The sequence below is a fragment of the Lepidochelys kempii genome, chromosome 2 (assembly GCF_965140265.1).
Source record: "Lepidochelys kempii isolate rLepKem1 chromosome 2, rLepKem1.hap2, whole genome shotgun sequence".
In the NCBI taxonomy this organism is placed as follows: Eukaryota; Metazoa; Chordata; order Testudines; family Cheloniidae; genus Lepidochelys; species Lepidochelys kempii.
Genome location: NC_133257.1, coordinates 32,722,385 through 32,737,256, shown reverse-complemented (window position 1 = coordinate 32,737,256; position 14,872 = coordinate 32,722,385). Strand labels below are relative to the sequence as shown.

General features: G+C 42.4%; 1 protein-coding gene across 3 annotated transcripts in view; it reads right to left on the bottom strand.

Moving 5' to 3' along the window:
* The window catches only part of NUDCD1 (NudC domain containing 1), a 149,799-nt gene that overhangs the window by 17,758 nt on the left and 117,169 nt on the right, over nucleotides 1-14,872 (bottom strand). For all 3 annotated transcript variants that reach the window (XM_073330307.1, XM_073330308.1, XM_073330309.1), the window contains one exon: nucleotides 14,108-14,233. In XM_073330307.1, coding sequence (XP_073186408.1) covers nucleotides 14,108-14,233 — 126 coding nt within the window. The remainder of the gene's footprint in view (nucleotides 1-14,107; nucleotides 14,234-14,872) is intronic.

The following is a 14,872-nucleotide window of genomic DNA, read 5'->3' as shown; positions in this document are numbered from 1 at the left end:
TTATGCAAGGAGGATTTTCAGACTTCAGAATCAGAGGTGCCAAGTGATTTCAGCCATATAACTTGAGCAAAGTGTGCAGAAATGAATTAACACAACGAAGTACATGGTGGAAAGTTAGAATGAAAATACACAAATACACTGTTTCCCCTAACAAAGAAAAATCATACAGTCTAGTCACGAAATGTCATGTATTTCTCCCCTGACCCATAGTAGCCTTACCTTATTTTTCTTCATATCACTGAAATGTATTATAAAACATGAAGACATCTGCTTCCGGACTACCAAACTGGAATACTCTAATATTAAGGAATTATAAACTTAACTATTAAAAGGAAAATATTTTTTAAAGTGTTTGGTGTTTTAAAATTTAAAAAAGATGGTTCAAGTGATTTGTAAGCTTTGTGATATATAAAGCAATTACATTTGAGTAGGATGGATTAGACGCAAAGGCAAAACATTTAGGACATCTTTCAAAAATGCTGAAAACTATGACTAAAGATTATTGCTTTTATAATAGATAAAAATGAACATGAATTAAAAATAGACATGTATTTATTCTCTTTCCCATTGAAAGGGTTTGGAAATGGTGCAGTTCATTAGCATTCCAGTTGATTACACCAGTGGGCTCCAAAGTGGGGTGCGCAAGACCATTGATTGGGGAGCGCAGCAGGAGGAGCACCGCTGAAGCAAAAGGGTGGCGTGGCAGGAGGAGCACAGCCAGAGGGGGAAAAAACAAACAAACAAAAAACGGGGCGGGGGGACGCGGCGGCCCTGAGTCCTCCGGCCCGTGGTGCAGCCAGGAAAAAGCGGCACTTTCCCCTTAAACGCCAGCCGGAGAGAAGCGGCGCTTCTCTCCGGCTGCTGGCTGCACGGCTGCCCCTGGTCCTTCTGAGTCATCCGGACCGTGCTCTCAGGGCCGCATTCTGATGGGGGCTTTAGAGCTTTAGGCCAGGGCCCCAGGGCCCCCTTAGCCCAGGGCCCTGAAGCCCCTAAAGCCCCTGCATTCCGGGTGGCCCTGCCTGCTGTGGTGGGGGGGGGACTTTTGTTTTATATTTGTACAGTGCCTACCACAATGGGGTCCCAGTCCTAGGTTACTCCTAGGTACTATAGTAATACTATTGATAAATCATATATTTAAATTTTTTGATATGTTACAAAGTGACTCTCTATATCTGAATTATTGGTCCTCACCCTCAAAGGAAACCTGCACAACACTTTCAAAAGACTAGCTTGGGAGCTTAAATTCATAATTTTGCTAGACATGGTCTTAAAAATCATGGTCTTAAAGACACTGGATTTATGGCTTACTACAACCATCTCTAATCCACTAACCCCCCTTTTTGTTCTATGACTACAGGGGTGTTAACAGGCCACTTCACCTTGAAGGGCCTCTTAGAATATCTGTTAGCTACTTATGATAAACTATGTGTTCAATCTTGTATTTAGCTGTGACACTCTATCTTTTCCAGACCTGAAGAAGAGCTCTGTGTAGCTCGAAAGCTTGTCTCTCTCCCCAGCAGAAGTTGATCCATTAAAAGATATTCCCTCACCCACCTAGAATCATAGACTCATAGACTTTAAGGTCAGAAGGGACCATTATGATCATCTAGTGTAACCTCCTGCACAACACAGGCCACAGTATCTCACCCACCCACTCCTGTAACAAACCCCTAACCTATGTCTGAGCTACTGAAGTCTTCAAATCATGGTTTAAAGACTTCAAGGTGAAGAGAATCCCCCAGCAAGTGACCCATGTCCCATGCTGCAGAGGAAGGCGAAAAGCCCTCAGGGCCTCTGACAATCTATTCTGGAGGAAAATTCCTTCCTGACCCAAAATATGGCAATTAGCTAAACCCTGAGCTTGTGGGCAAGACTCACCAGCCAGACACCCAAGAAAGAATTCTTTGTAGTAACTCAGATCCCACCCCGTCTAACATCCCATCACAGGCCATTGGGCATATTTACCGCTAATAGTCAAAGATGAACTAATTGCCAAAATTAGGCTATCCCATCATACCATCCCCTCCATAAACTTATCAAGCTTAGCCTTGAAGCCAGATATGTCTTTTGCCCCCACTGCTTTCCTCGGAAGGCTGTTCCAGAACTTTACTCCTCTGATGGTTAGTAACCTTCATTTAATTTCAAGTCTAAACTTCCTGATGGCCAGTTTATATTCATTTGTTCTTGTGTCCACATTGGTACTGAGCTTAAATAATTCCTCTGCCTCCCTATTATTTATCCCTCTGATATATTTAGAGAGAGCAATCATATCTTCCCTCAGCCTTCTTTTGGTTAGGCTAAACAAGCCAAGCTGCTTGAGTCTCCTTTCATAAGACAGGTTTTCCATTCCTCAGATTATCCTAGTAGCTCTTCTCTGTACCTGTTCCAGTTTGAATTCATCCTTCTTAAACATGGGAGACCAGAACTGCACACAATATTCCAGATGAGGTCTCACCAGTGCCTTGAATAACGGTACTAACACCTCCTTATCTCTACTGGAAATGCCTTGCCCAATGCATCCCAAGACTGCATTAGCTTTTTTTCACGGCCATATCACATTGGCAGCTCATAGTTATCCTGTGATCAACCAATACTCGGAGGTCCTTCTCCTCCTCTGTTACTTCCAATGGATGCATCCCCAGCTTATAACAAAAATTCTTGTTATTAAAGCCTAAATTCATGACCGTGCACTTTTCACTATTAAATTTCATCCTATTACTATTACTCCAGTTTACAAGGTCATCCAGATCTTCCTGTATGATTTCCCGGTCCTTCTCTGTATTGGCAATACCTCCCAGCTTTGTGTCATCCGCAAACTTTATTAGCACATTCCCACTTTTTGTGCCGAGGTTAGTAATAAAAAGATTAAATAAAAGATTGGTTCCAAAATCAATCCCTGAGGAACTCCACTAGTAACCTCCTTCCACCCTGACAGTTCACCTTTCAGTTTAACCCATTGTAGTCTCCCCTTTAACCAGTTCCTTATCCACCTTTCAATTTTCCCTTTGCAAGGTCCAGTTCTACATGGCTTTTGGCCTTTCTCACTTTATCCCTCCATGTTCTGACCTCCATAAGGTAGCTTTCCTTGCTGATCCCTCCCATCTTCCACTGCTTGTAGGATTTCTGCTTTTTCTTAATCATCTCTCTGAGATGCTTGGTCTACAACATCTGCCTATGAGTTTCTTCCCCCTTTCTTGGGATGCAGGCTTCTGATAATTTCTGAAACTTTGACTTGAAGTAATTCCATGCCTCCTCTGCCTTTCAATCCACAAGTTCTTCAGTCCAATCCACTTCCCTAACTAATTTCCTTAATTTTTTAAAGTTAGCCCCTTTGAAATAAAAAATCCTAGTTACAGAACTATTTTTGTTTATCCTTCCATTTAGTTTGAACTGAATTAGCTCACGATCGCTCGAACAAGGTTGTCCCCTACAACCATTTCTTCTATGAGGTCCTCACTACTCACCAAAACCAAATCTAAAATGGCATTCCCTCTTGTTGGTTCAGCAACTACTTGGTGAAGGAATCCATCAATTATCACATCCAGGAAAATCTGAGCCCTATTATTATTACTAGCACTCGTCCTCCAGTCTATATCTGGGAAGTTAAAGTCTCCCATGATCACACAACTCCCATTAGTATTTACTCCATTAAAAACATTAAAGAGGGCTCTATTCATATCCAAATTGGATCCCGGTAGTCTATAGCACACCCCAAGCACTATCCCAGGGAGGCTCTAGTAGCTGTCTTCCCCAATGTGATTTTTGCCCAGACAGACTCTGTCTTATCCATTCCATCACTTCTTATTTCTTTACAGTCTACCTCACCATTGATATGCAATGCTACTCCACCACCTTTGCCTTTATTTCTGTCTTTCCCAAACAGCATATACCCTTCAATACCTGTAGTCCAGTCATGACTACTATTCCACCATGTTTCTGTTATCCCTATAATATCTGGTTTCACTTCCTGCACCAGTAACTCTCGTTCCTCCATTTAGTTACCTAGGCTCCTCGCATTAGTGTACAAACATCTTAATTTTTGCTGTTTGGCTTCACACACGTTCTTTACCCGATTAGGCACAGACATTCTTCTGCCAGTATCACCTATTAGACTGGTATCTACACTACCCTTCCTCCTTCTGTCCATTCTCCTACCCACGCCTGTATCCTTTCTTACTTCGTTTTCTTCCCTCTCAATGTTAAAATCAGGCATGGAGATTTCCTGGACATCTCCCAACCATCTCCCCCAAATTCCTAGTTTAAAGCTCTCTTAATCAGTTGTGCCAGCCTCCATCCTAGAAGTCTATTTCCCTCCCTACGCAGGTGAAGTCCATCCCGACAGAACAGCCCTCTGTCCATGAATGCTTCCCAGTGGCCATACATCCCAAAGTCCTCCTTATAGCACCACTGCCTGAGCCATCTGTTGATCATAATCTTGTCACACCTTTGTTGCCCTTCTCTAGGAATAGGCAGTATCCCACTGAAGATCACCTGAGCCTCGATTTCCTTAAGCATCTTCCCCAGCCTGGCATAATCTCCCTTGATATGTTCCAGCGAGAATCTAGACATATCATTTGTTCCCACATGAAGGACAATCAGTGGATTCTTTCCCGCTCCCGTTAGGATCCTCTTCAGCCTCAGATCTACATCCTGTATCTTAGCGCCCGGCAGATAGCACACCCTTCTGTTCTCTGGATCAGCTCTGGTTACAGGCCTGTCTATTCTTCTCAGTAAAGAGTCTCCAATCACGTAGACCTGCCTTTTCCTGATGATGGTGTGATTCTCCAGTCTATCCTCTGTTCCCTCTTGCTGTAAGTCCTCTTGATTCCTATTGTCCCTTGCAATCCTCTGCAACCCATCCTGTATCCTCCTTGGGCTCATATTTGGTGTTGTCTCCATTGACTCTTCCCCTCTTCCTATAGGACAAGCTGCTCTTCTCTTCTTCCTTGCCCTTCCACCTTCAGTGACCACCTGCTGTGCCCCTTCATTTTCTAACCCTGCAACCCTGTTCCTGAGCTCTATTTCTCCTTCACTAGCCCGTCTTTTCCTCTGCCTGGTTCTCTTAGTCACATGCTTCCACTGTCCACTTTCCTCACCCAGCAGTCTCCCCTCAGAGTTCTTTGGTCCTGCTTCCATCTGCAAATCTGAGCTTTTCCCTTCAGCCTCCTCATGTCTTTGCTCCATCATCTGCTCAAACCCCCTTCTAAAATCAGCCAGAGTTTCCACCTGCATCTCCAATCCTCGGATCTTTTCTTCCATCAGCTCTATCAGGCGGCACTTCATGCAGACGAAATTCTTTTCAGGTACCCCTTCCAGGATCATGTACATACCGCAGCTTCCACATCCAGTCATCTTCATTGTGTCTTCCACTGCTTGGGTCACAGTACTGCTGCCTCTGTATCCGTCATAGCCTTCTCATCTGTTAGTCTGAGAAACACAAACCCAACCAAACCAAACCACCACCCACAGCAAAACAAACCCCCAGCGAGCACCAAAACACTGCCAGAACATGCCACACTCCCTTCACTAGCTTGTCTGTTCCTCTTAGTCGTCCCCCCAAACTCCCCTTGCAAACTCCCACTCAAACTCCCCTGTTTACAGCTCTGTTCGCTGGCTCCTGTGCCGCTGCAGCTGTCCGCGCTGCTGCCTGACTGGCTGGCTACCTTTATAGGATCTCCACTATGGCAGTGTGGCACAGAGAAAAAGTTGTTCATTCAAGTAGGCAGGTCCAAGGAATTTATAAATTTTAGGTCATAACCAACATCTTTAACTCCACCTAGAAGCCGATGGCCATCTTTAACTCCACCTAGAAGCCAATGGCCAGCCAGTGAAGAACGTGGAGCACCGGTAACATATGCCACCACTGAGATACGCAGGTTAACAAATGGACTGTCGCATACTGTGCCATTGCTAAAACTCACTTGAAATAGCTATCTTCAGATCACAATGTTACTTTCCATGAAGGCTGGTTCTTAATGAAGTTTTAATGATCTTCTTGACTAATTTTAAGATTAAAATTTTAACACTGACCAAAAGCTATTCATTAAAATATTATTGTCAGTACCTAATAAAGAGCAAGGCAGATGTCCCAGCAACCAAGTGAAAACTTTGACTGTGGAACTGATTTATTAAAAAAGAAGAACTTGGATTAGGAGTTAGTTTAGGTAATTCTAGAATCTGAACATCATCATGAAAACTCATATTTCAGGTCAATTTAATAACACTGCTGTAACCATTATTCACGTGGTTCTCACAAAGCAAGCAGAAAAAAACAAATGTCTAAGTTAATTTAATCAAATTTTACAGCTAATTAAAATAAAGCCACCATGTCAGTTATTAAAATTATGAGAGTTCTGTTTATAATTACATTAATTAATTAGAATCATGTTATCCCTTTTGATTTACATGATAGTATCCACTTATATGAGATAAAAGATCAGCTGTCCTTTCTTTAGTCTGAAAAAGAGAGACAAACAAAACATGTCAATAACTGCTATTAGCTTCCTGATTCCAGGGATGCACTTTTTCTCTCAAAGGAAAAGGAAGAACAATTTTGATAATGCCTGGACATAAATTGTTGCAGACTTTTAAGGAGAACACACACGCGCACACACACGTACGTATATATATATATATATATATATATATATATATATATATATATATATATATATATATATATATATATATATATATATAAAAACCTACAGTATTCTTTAATTGCAGTCATTTTCTTTCATAAATGTTTGCCTGCTTAATCAATGGCTAAGTTTTCCTGCCCCAGATATAATCATTCTCATAACTAGTCCTTACTTGGAAAACAGCTATATCTTAAAATCATGATACAAGAACTGTTATGGATAAATTTAACTTGCAAGTAGGGGAAGGGAGAAAGTGAATGAAACATATATGTAATGTTCAGTGTTTCTGATATCAAAAGCCAACTCAAAGTTGCACATTGGACACTATCTTGCATATATACTCTGTAGGCTAAAATAATTTGCATTGCTGCTCTTTCCATAACATTTTAACTAATTTATACTAGCTTTATCACCAACAAAAAGCATCAACTTTTTAAAAGTAGATGTGTAACTTTAAGCTACAAAGAATATAAGTGAAGATACACAGTTCATGAACAGAATTTGTTTTAGAATCTTTCTAGAAGTTTAGAGGCTGCTTACTAACTGTTCTTGCCCTGAGCCTTTCTTTAGCCACAAATCTGAAAGTCAACTTCATTTAGATTAAAAGGGTAGGGACGTGTGTGTCTCTAAGAGCTGGCCACACACACACACACACACACACACACTCCCCTATTACAAGACAATAAGTACTACTATCACCTGAAATAAAAATCCCTTTCATCTGGTGAAATGACTATGGCCTTCTTTACCAAAAGGTCTTTTGGATTGCCTACAGCATCCCCCCATTCTACAAGTATTTTTGGTCCATTTTATTGTCTTGATGAGTTCCCCAACATAAAAACTGTGTAAACCAAATGTCAGACCTTCTCTTCTGGCTAACTTAATAACCTACACAACTTTCCCTCAATTCCCAAGGACAATTTTTCAAAAATAATAGGATTAGAAACTTAAACATCATCACTATATGAGCGTCCTGTCCAAATTTCAGCAAACAAAATATAAGTTGCTGAAGTGATAAGACATTTAACTTTTCTGAAAAGGATCACAGATGCTCATCCACAACTGACCATGACACACATGAGAATGAAACAAAAAAGATAGATTTTAAAGCAGGAAGCCACAACTTCTTATATTTTTAACTTTAATCAGGGAGACACCAACTCTCCATTTGTCCAAAAAAATTCCAGGCATTTACTTGTGTACAATGTGATGTTACAGGGCTTCCATACCAAATATCTAGCATTCAGGGTTGGCCCCCTTCAGCCTACCCGCTAGGATTCAGCCAGCCTCTGAATTCTCTTGCACTCCTCACAAGACAAAATGACGGTACACTCAAAAGATACCCCAGTCTGTGAAGAACTAAAGACTCTCCTCCTACCTCCAGACGAGCAAGGTCAACAAGCCAACTTTTGGGTCTCTTATGCAGATTCATAGAAACGTAGGGCTGGAAGGGAGCTTGAGCGGTCATCTATGCCAGACCCCTGTGCTAAGGCAGGACCAAGTAAACCTACACTATCCCCAACAGTTGTTTTTCTAACCTGTTCTTAAAAATCTCCAATGACAGGAATTACATAACCTCCCTTGCTAACCTATTCCAGGGCTTACCTTCTCTGATAGTTAGAAAGTTTTCCCTAACATCTAATCTAATCTCCCTTTCTGCAGATTAGGACCATTACTACTTGTCCTACATTCAGTGAACATGGAGAACAATTGATCACCATCCTCTTTTTAACTGCCCTTAACATATTTGCTGCGACGAAGGCATGGATATTTTGCTGGTCTTGCCATGAGGGAAAAATCCCTTCCTGACCCTAAAACCTGTCAGTCAGACCACATCATCTTGGAAACACTGTTCAAACTACCTCTCTTATAGGGCAAAGAGGGTGGGGCAGCAAGTGTTGCTGAATGGCTGTTACATGCTGTGATGGGCTGGATCACAGAAACCCCCTTGGGGCTGCCAACTGATGTGCCAAGACTACTTCTGCCCCTGCTTTCTTGCCCTGGCAGCTTGGGACTACAGTGCCCTGCCTGATTTGAGCCAGACCCGCTGGCCTGCTGCAAACCCAGAACTTCCATTTGTGATCTTATCCAAAGCATCTTCACTGGGAGTCTGCAATTGTATTCTGGACACCTCGTAGATAGACTGCTGACATTTTTATCTGATGGGAGATATGCTCAGAGTCACGAAACCTGTGGAACTGGGGTAAGGACTGGGATCTTCCTTTACCCCGGCAGTTAATGTAATACATTAATGCTGGACAACAGGGCAGCACTTTGAGTGACCTCATACAAAAAAGTGTTGGCCAGCATATACATACTGCTCTAAATTCTAGAATCTTGAATGAAGTATCGATTTCTGTGTCGACCATTTGCCCTGTGCTGTCTCTCTCTGTAGGTGAGCTCCCCATCCTAACAGAGATGCATCTGCTGTGAGGATCTTCGAAGGTGCTGAATGCAAGAATGGGGTTCCAATATAGATCCTCCATGGGTTCTTCCACCATGTAAGAGAGTTCATTACATTCCAAGGCACTGTGACACGTTTGTGTCTGTTTGGGGTGTACTCTGCTCTTAGCCATATTTTTAGCATCTGAGGTGCATCTGCATGTGGGGAGTCACATACATGAAAGCTGACATGTGCCCAAGATCCGTAGTAAAGCCCTCACTGTTTGTGGGATGAACTGTAACGCTGAAATTAGATTGGATGGAGTGGAGAATCTCACCTTGAACAGGTAGGCTCTTGCTGTTGTGGTGTCTAGAGCAGCTCTTTATAAAGCTCCTATTCTCTGTACTGAAGGTAGTATGGATTTTTATGGTTGGCACAGAGATCCAGAGATTGGAATAGTGTTAATGCTCTGGATGTTTCTGTGACCCTGTGGATTCTGGGGGACACTTGAGGATATTATGAAGATTATAAAACTGCAATGAGTTGTGCCAGATTTGCCATGTAAGATATTTGCAAAAATGTTATAACTTGCCAGATATGATAATCTCATTTATGTATTTGTATCACCTTTGTATTATGAGTTATAAATATGTATGTCTGTAGTTCAAACTTGTGCTATGCTTCTGGCTGTCCCCCCCAGACAGTTTAGGTGTCAGCTCTGCCTAGTCTGCTTGATGGCCCATTAAGGACCATCAGCTATACAAGTGACCCATTGAGAGAAGGCAGATACACCTTATGACTCACATACATATGGACAGAACTCTAAGGCCTCCAAGCCATGTGCTGGGCAGTTTTTTGTTTGAACTGCCCAAACAGTTCAGTTATATTCTTTTTGTTTGAACTGCCCAAACAGTTCAGTTATATTCTTTTGCCATGCGGGTAAAAGAATATAAAAGGCAGCTGCATCTTCTCCATTTTGTCTTCAGTCCTGCTTCTTACCTCTGGAGGAACTTTACTACAAATTGAAACTCTGAACAAAGGACTGAATGATCCATCCAAGCTATGGATGTATTCCAGAGGGACTTTCAGCAAACTCACCAATACTGCTAGGAACTTGATATATGGACTTTGAAGTATTTGTATGTATGTGACTGCTTTACCATTTAATGTATCTCTTCTTGTTTGTTTTTTTTTTCCTTTATAATAAATCTTTAGTTTTAGACACTAAAGGATTGGCTGGCAGTGTGGTATTTTGGGTAAGATCCAAACCCATACTGATGCGGTAATGGGGCTGACCCTTTGGGGTCAGAAGAACATTTTGTATATGTGAGCAGAGTTTAAAATAACTTCTCACTGTACTGGACCTAGGTGCTGACTCGGAGCCGGAGACTGAAATACAATAAATGGGGCTCTATGATACATATATTTGTTTCTTGATAACCAGTGTGGGGGGATCAGAAGCACAGTTTATGACTGGTTGAGGAGATTAACTTCAGTGTTACCCACCAGTCTTGGGAGTATCTGCTCTCCCTTTTGCAGCCTGCCCTGACCTTGGCATTTCCAGTGAGGGCTGCCCCAGGCACAATGGGTCAGAGCTGCCAACTGGACCTCTTGAGGAGACTGACCACTGAGAAGTCAGTCATCCAAATATGGGAACACAGATATTCCTGACTGAGCCGCTACCACTGAGAGTACCTTTGTGAACACCCTTGGGATCATGAAGAGTCCAAGGGGGAGAATTTGATGTTGATAGTGATCAATCCCTATTACGAAGCATAGGAAATACTTATGGGAGAGGTGGATGACTACATGAAAGTAGTTTTCCTGTAGGTGGAGGGCAACAAATCAATCTCCTGGATTGAATGATGGAATTATGTTAGCTAGTGTCATCATTCTGAAGTGTTGTGCTAGGACACAGTTCAAATTCTTGAGGTCAAGGATTGGTGTCCACCCTCCACCTTTCTTGGGAACAAGGAAGGAACTGGAATAGAACCCTCTTTTGAGGAACTCTGGTGGGACTGATTCTATTGCTCCTAACAGGAGGAGAGAAGGAACTTTTTTTAGTAGCTCCTTGTAACAGAGTGTCCCTGAAAAGAGTCAGGAAGGGGTGTGAGGAGGAGGAATGAAATGAAAGTACATAGAGTAACCCACTTTGATGAGCTCCAGTATCCATTTATCTGAGGTAAGTGTATAGTGAGACTTTGGCAAACCAGGAAAGTGCCTGAAACCACTATGGCTTATTGCTAAAAGCAGCCAAGTCAGCAGGCTTAGCTTAACCAAGAAAGGAGGGGAGGGGGGTTTTTGGGTGCCAGAGAGGGCAGCTTGACCCTGAGTCCTTCCTGATAAGAATTGTGTTGATGTTGCTGATACATTTTACAAGAGCAGGATGTGCCCCAGGAATGTCTATTGGGGCCTCAAGGCTGCAAGCTCTGGAAAAACCCACACCTGGTTAATCGATAATCAGAAGGAACCTCTCGCTTGACCACTGAAACTGCTTACTTAACAAGTTTTCTTTAAGGGACACGTCATTCTATTACCAACGTATAAATAAGGGGGAAAAGTTTGAGGTAGTGGGACTCTTCAGGACTGGACTCTCCCTCTGGATGCATCTTGTGTTCCCCACTAGCAGACGGGCTGCTGCTGTGCCATGCAAGAGCCACACTCAGCTTTGGTAATTATCAAGGGTTGGGGGTGTTTTACTAACCTGTTGCGGACGTGTGTATAAGTGCTTGAGACTAAGTAAAGTTTAGCTTTAAGTGAAAGCACTCGTGTTGTCCTGTTTGTGCCAGCCATCTATTGGTCGGACGGCCGTGTCTCCCCTGATTTATTATTTCCTGACACCACCTCGCACAGAGCAAAAGTTACCAAGAGCTTTGGGTTGAAAGAACCCCAGGTAACAGAAGGTACTCCTAGGCAAGTAAGTAGCATGATAGATTATCTCCAAAGGAGGGGTAGTTTCACAACAGCTGATCGGATTGCCTGATGCCCTCGACTGAAGTGTCGAAAGTGCCTTTTAGAGGGAGTGGCTGATTGAGTAGAAGTAGGGGTGGGAGGCCCCCATTTCTATGGACTGGACTTTCTCCTAAAGGGCTCCTGAAACTTAGTGAAAGCGTGCGGATGGTACCAAAATGATCTTGATATTTGAGTGGGTTGGAATCTAATATAGTGCCTTTTCGTTGCAAGCACATAAATGGGACCTTTCCCTGGGGACAGATGTTGACTAAGAATGTTTTGACTCTTGGACTTCTTTTACTGGAATTTGAAGAGTGTTCACTAGCCTTTCCATGCCATTCTGGAAGGTCTTAAAATCATCAGCATAGGAGAGTGGTGGTGGTATTACTGTCTTGTCTCGAGATGAAGAGAACTTTACAGATGGAGATGAGAGCGCCTAAGCCAGAGACTCTTGCTTCTCCTGTATATCGCCCCGTACTGGAGAAGTGCACAGTACTGGAGAACGGTTTGTAGGTGTTGGTGGACGGTATGATACCAGTGAGTGCCAGTGCTTTCTCTTAGGCAGCCAATGGAGTTGGTCGCCATAGTGGCCCCATGTGTCCTAGTAACCCCACTACAGTGGGGGATAAGGGAAGGGACCCAATGATAATCTCTGTCTGGGCCTGTGATGTTTGGTAGGTTTCCTAAGATCCTCATCATGAAAGGGACTTATGGTGGTAGAGTAATATAGTATCAGGATGGATCCCAATACCGAAATCTCTGAGTACAACACATCTTTCCCGAGCTAAGGATCAGGGTGGCTTCCAATGTCCTAACTGGTACCAAAGACTGGAGACTTAAGCAAGTCTCAACTTGCTACTTTCTCAGAGGTACTGGGGACATGACACGAGTAGATCTTCTCCATATTGGTGACTCTGGGTTCATGAGAGATAATGAGATTCTCTGAAAAAAGGAACTGGGAAGGAGGTGGAGGGCTCTGATAGCCTTACTTGAAGTTTGGGATGGTTCTGATTGGCAAGATGTAGGTTGTTGAGGTATCGAGATAATTGTAGTCTCATCTCCTCTTTCAGAGGTATGCTTAGATGCTGGTACCATGACACTGATGATAGACCTGTGTCTCTTGCAGTGCTGCAAGATGTCAGACGGTGCTGCCTCAGTAGTTGCTCTGGTGATAGCTATGTCCAAATGAGGTTTTGCCTCTGTCCCAAGGCTTCAGTACCACACTCAGAGCTTCTACAATACCCCTAGCGGGACGAGAGGTCTCCTGAGAATGGGTCTTATGGGGCAATCTACCTCTTTTCTTCATTTCCTTGTTTGAAGTGATAGGTTTCCTCTTCTTTAGAGTTTTAATGTCCAGAGCTGCAAATGAAGCAGCAACCAGGACCAAGGTGGCCTATGATGTAGAGACCAGTGTTCGGGGGGATAAGGACTTCTCCAGAGCTAGAGCTGAAAGATCCAAGAAGTGGAGGGGAAGGAGCCCCCCGCCCCTCTTCTACTAACACACCAGTGTTAAATAAAATAAATAGGTATCAAATGAATGCAGAAAACACTATTAAAATAAATAATAACGTAGAGAATTCACAAAGTGAAGGCAGGAAGCTGCATACAATAGAACACTCTGTCTCAAGCCACAGGCAGTTGAGAAAGAACAGCGTGATGGCAGGCTCATGCCTCCCCATAACCTCTCATTCAGAGAATGAGGCATTGCTCTCTGCAGGCCTATGATCACTACACTGCACTCTCTGGCTGCAATTGCACAGGCATGCACACATCCTATGATGGAGCACCGACTGGAATATATACTTGGAAAAACGTAGAATTCCAAGATAGCATGCTTGTATAAGGATCATCAATTAAAACCTGTGATGGGGAGAGATTTTCAATTTTTGCAAAAGTGTACTGCTACAGCATATATATTTGTGCAAATATGCAGCTAACTACTACTGAGGTTTTTCATTATAGAAAGTATTTACAAGATTTCAGTGAAGCTACACCAATTTATGACCAGCTGAGTGTCTGGCATGGTTTTTTAGACTTCTCACCACAGAAAACAGAAATCATACTTCTTTACTTAAAAATCTTGAACGGGAGCTACTTGGGTAAGTATAACTGGATTTCATATTTCACTTACCACATGAGTGATTTTCAAGGTGTTACCATCAAATCTGCATAAGCTTGTGCTGTCTTCAAGAAAAATATCACATTCCTCCAATTCCTGTGCGTTACAAGGAGGATTTTCTTTGTCAGGGTTTGGATGCTGAAATCAGAAAACAATGAAATGAACTGAAAATCTGGAGTACCTGGTACACAATATTATACTAAACTATAATGAAGCTTTACAGATCAACAGCAATGATTTATATAACAATTTACAGTTCTGCAGCTTCTTTCATACTCAATGATCCAAAAGAATTTCATGTGTTTACTTATCTACCAGAAAAGCAGCCACTTCTGGGGTGGAAGGCAGTAGATAACTGGTATGCAACACAACGTGAAACAGTGTTGGAAAGGGAACTTTTTGTTGAGAATACCTTGACAATTCCCTTCTCTTAAGGAAAGTGCCATGCAATCTTTAATGTCCATGTATATCAAATAAAACTTCCATTTAAAAGGTCTCTTCCAAAAAACTCAAAGTAAACTTCATGGTAATCAATTTAGCTACTGTACCTGGTACCTGCTCTGGAATAAAGGGCTGGGAACCATGCTGGAATGAGAATCAGGGTTTCAGTTTATCCAGGGCCAAATTTAAGTCAATGGATTTAAATCAGGGATGAATATGGTTCCAAACTAGGTATTTCAAACTAAAGTCATCCCTTCAGCTAATGGTTATGTTACTTGCCATAGCACAGCTGTACTCCTAGATTCATGTGTGTATGTTAATTTTGCATTCATCGGG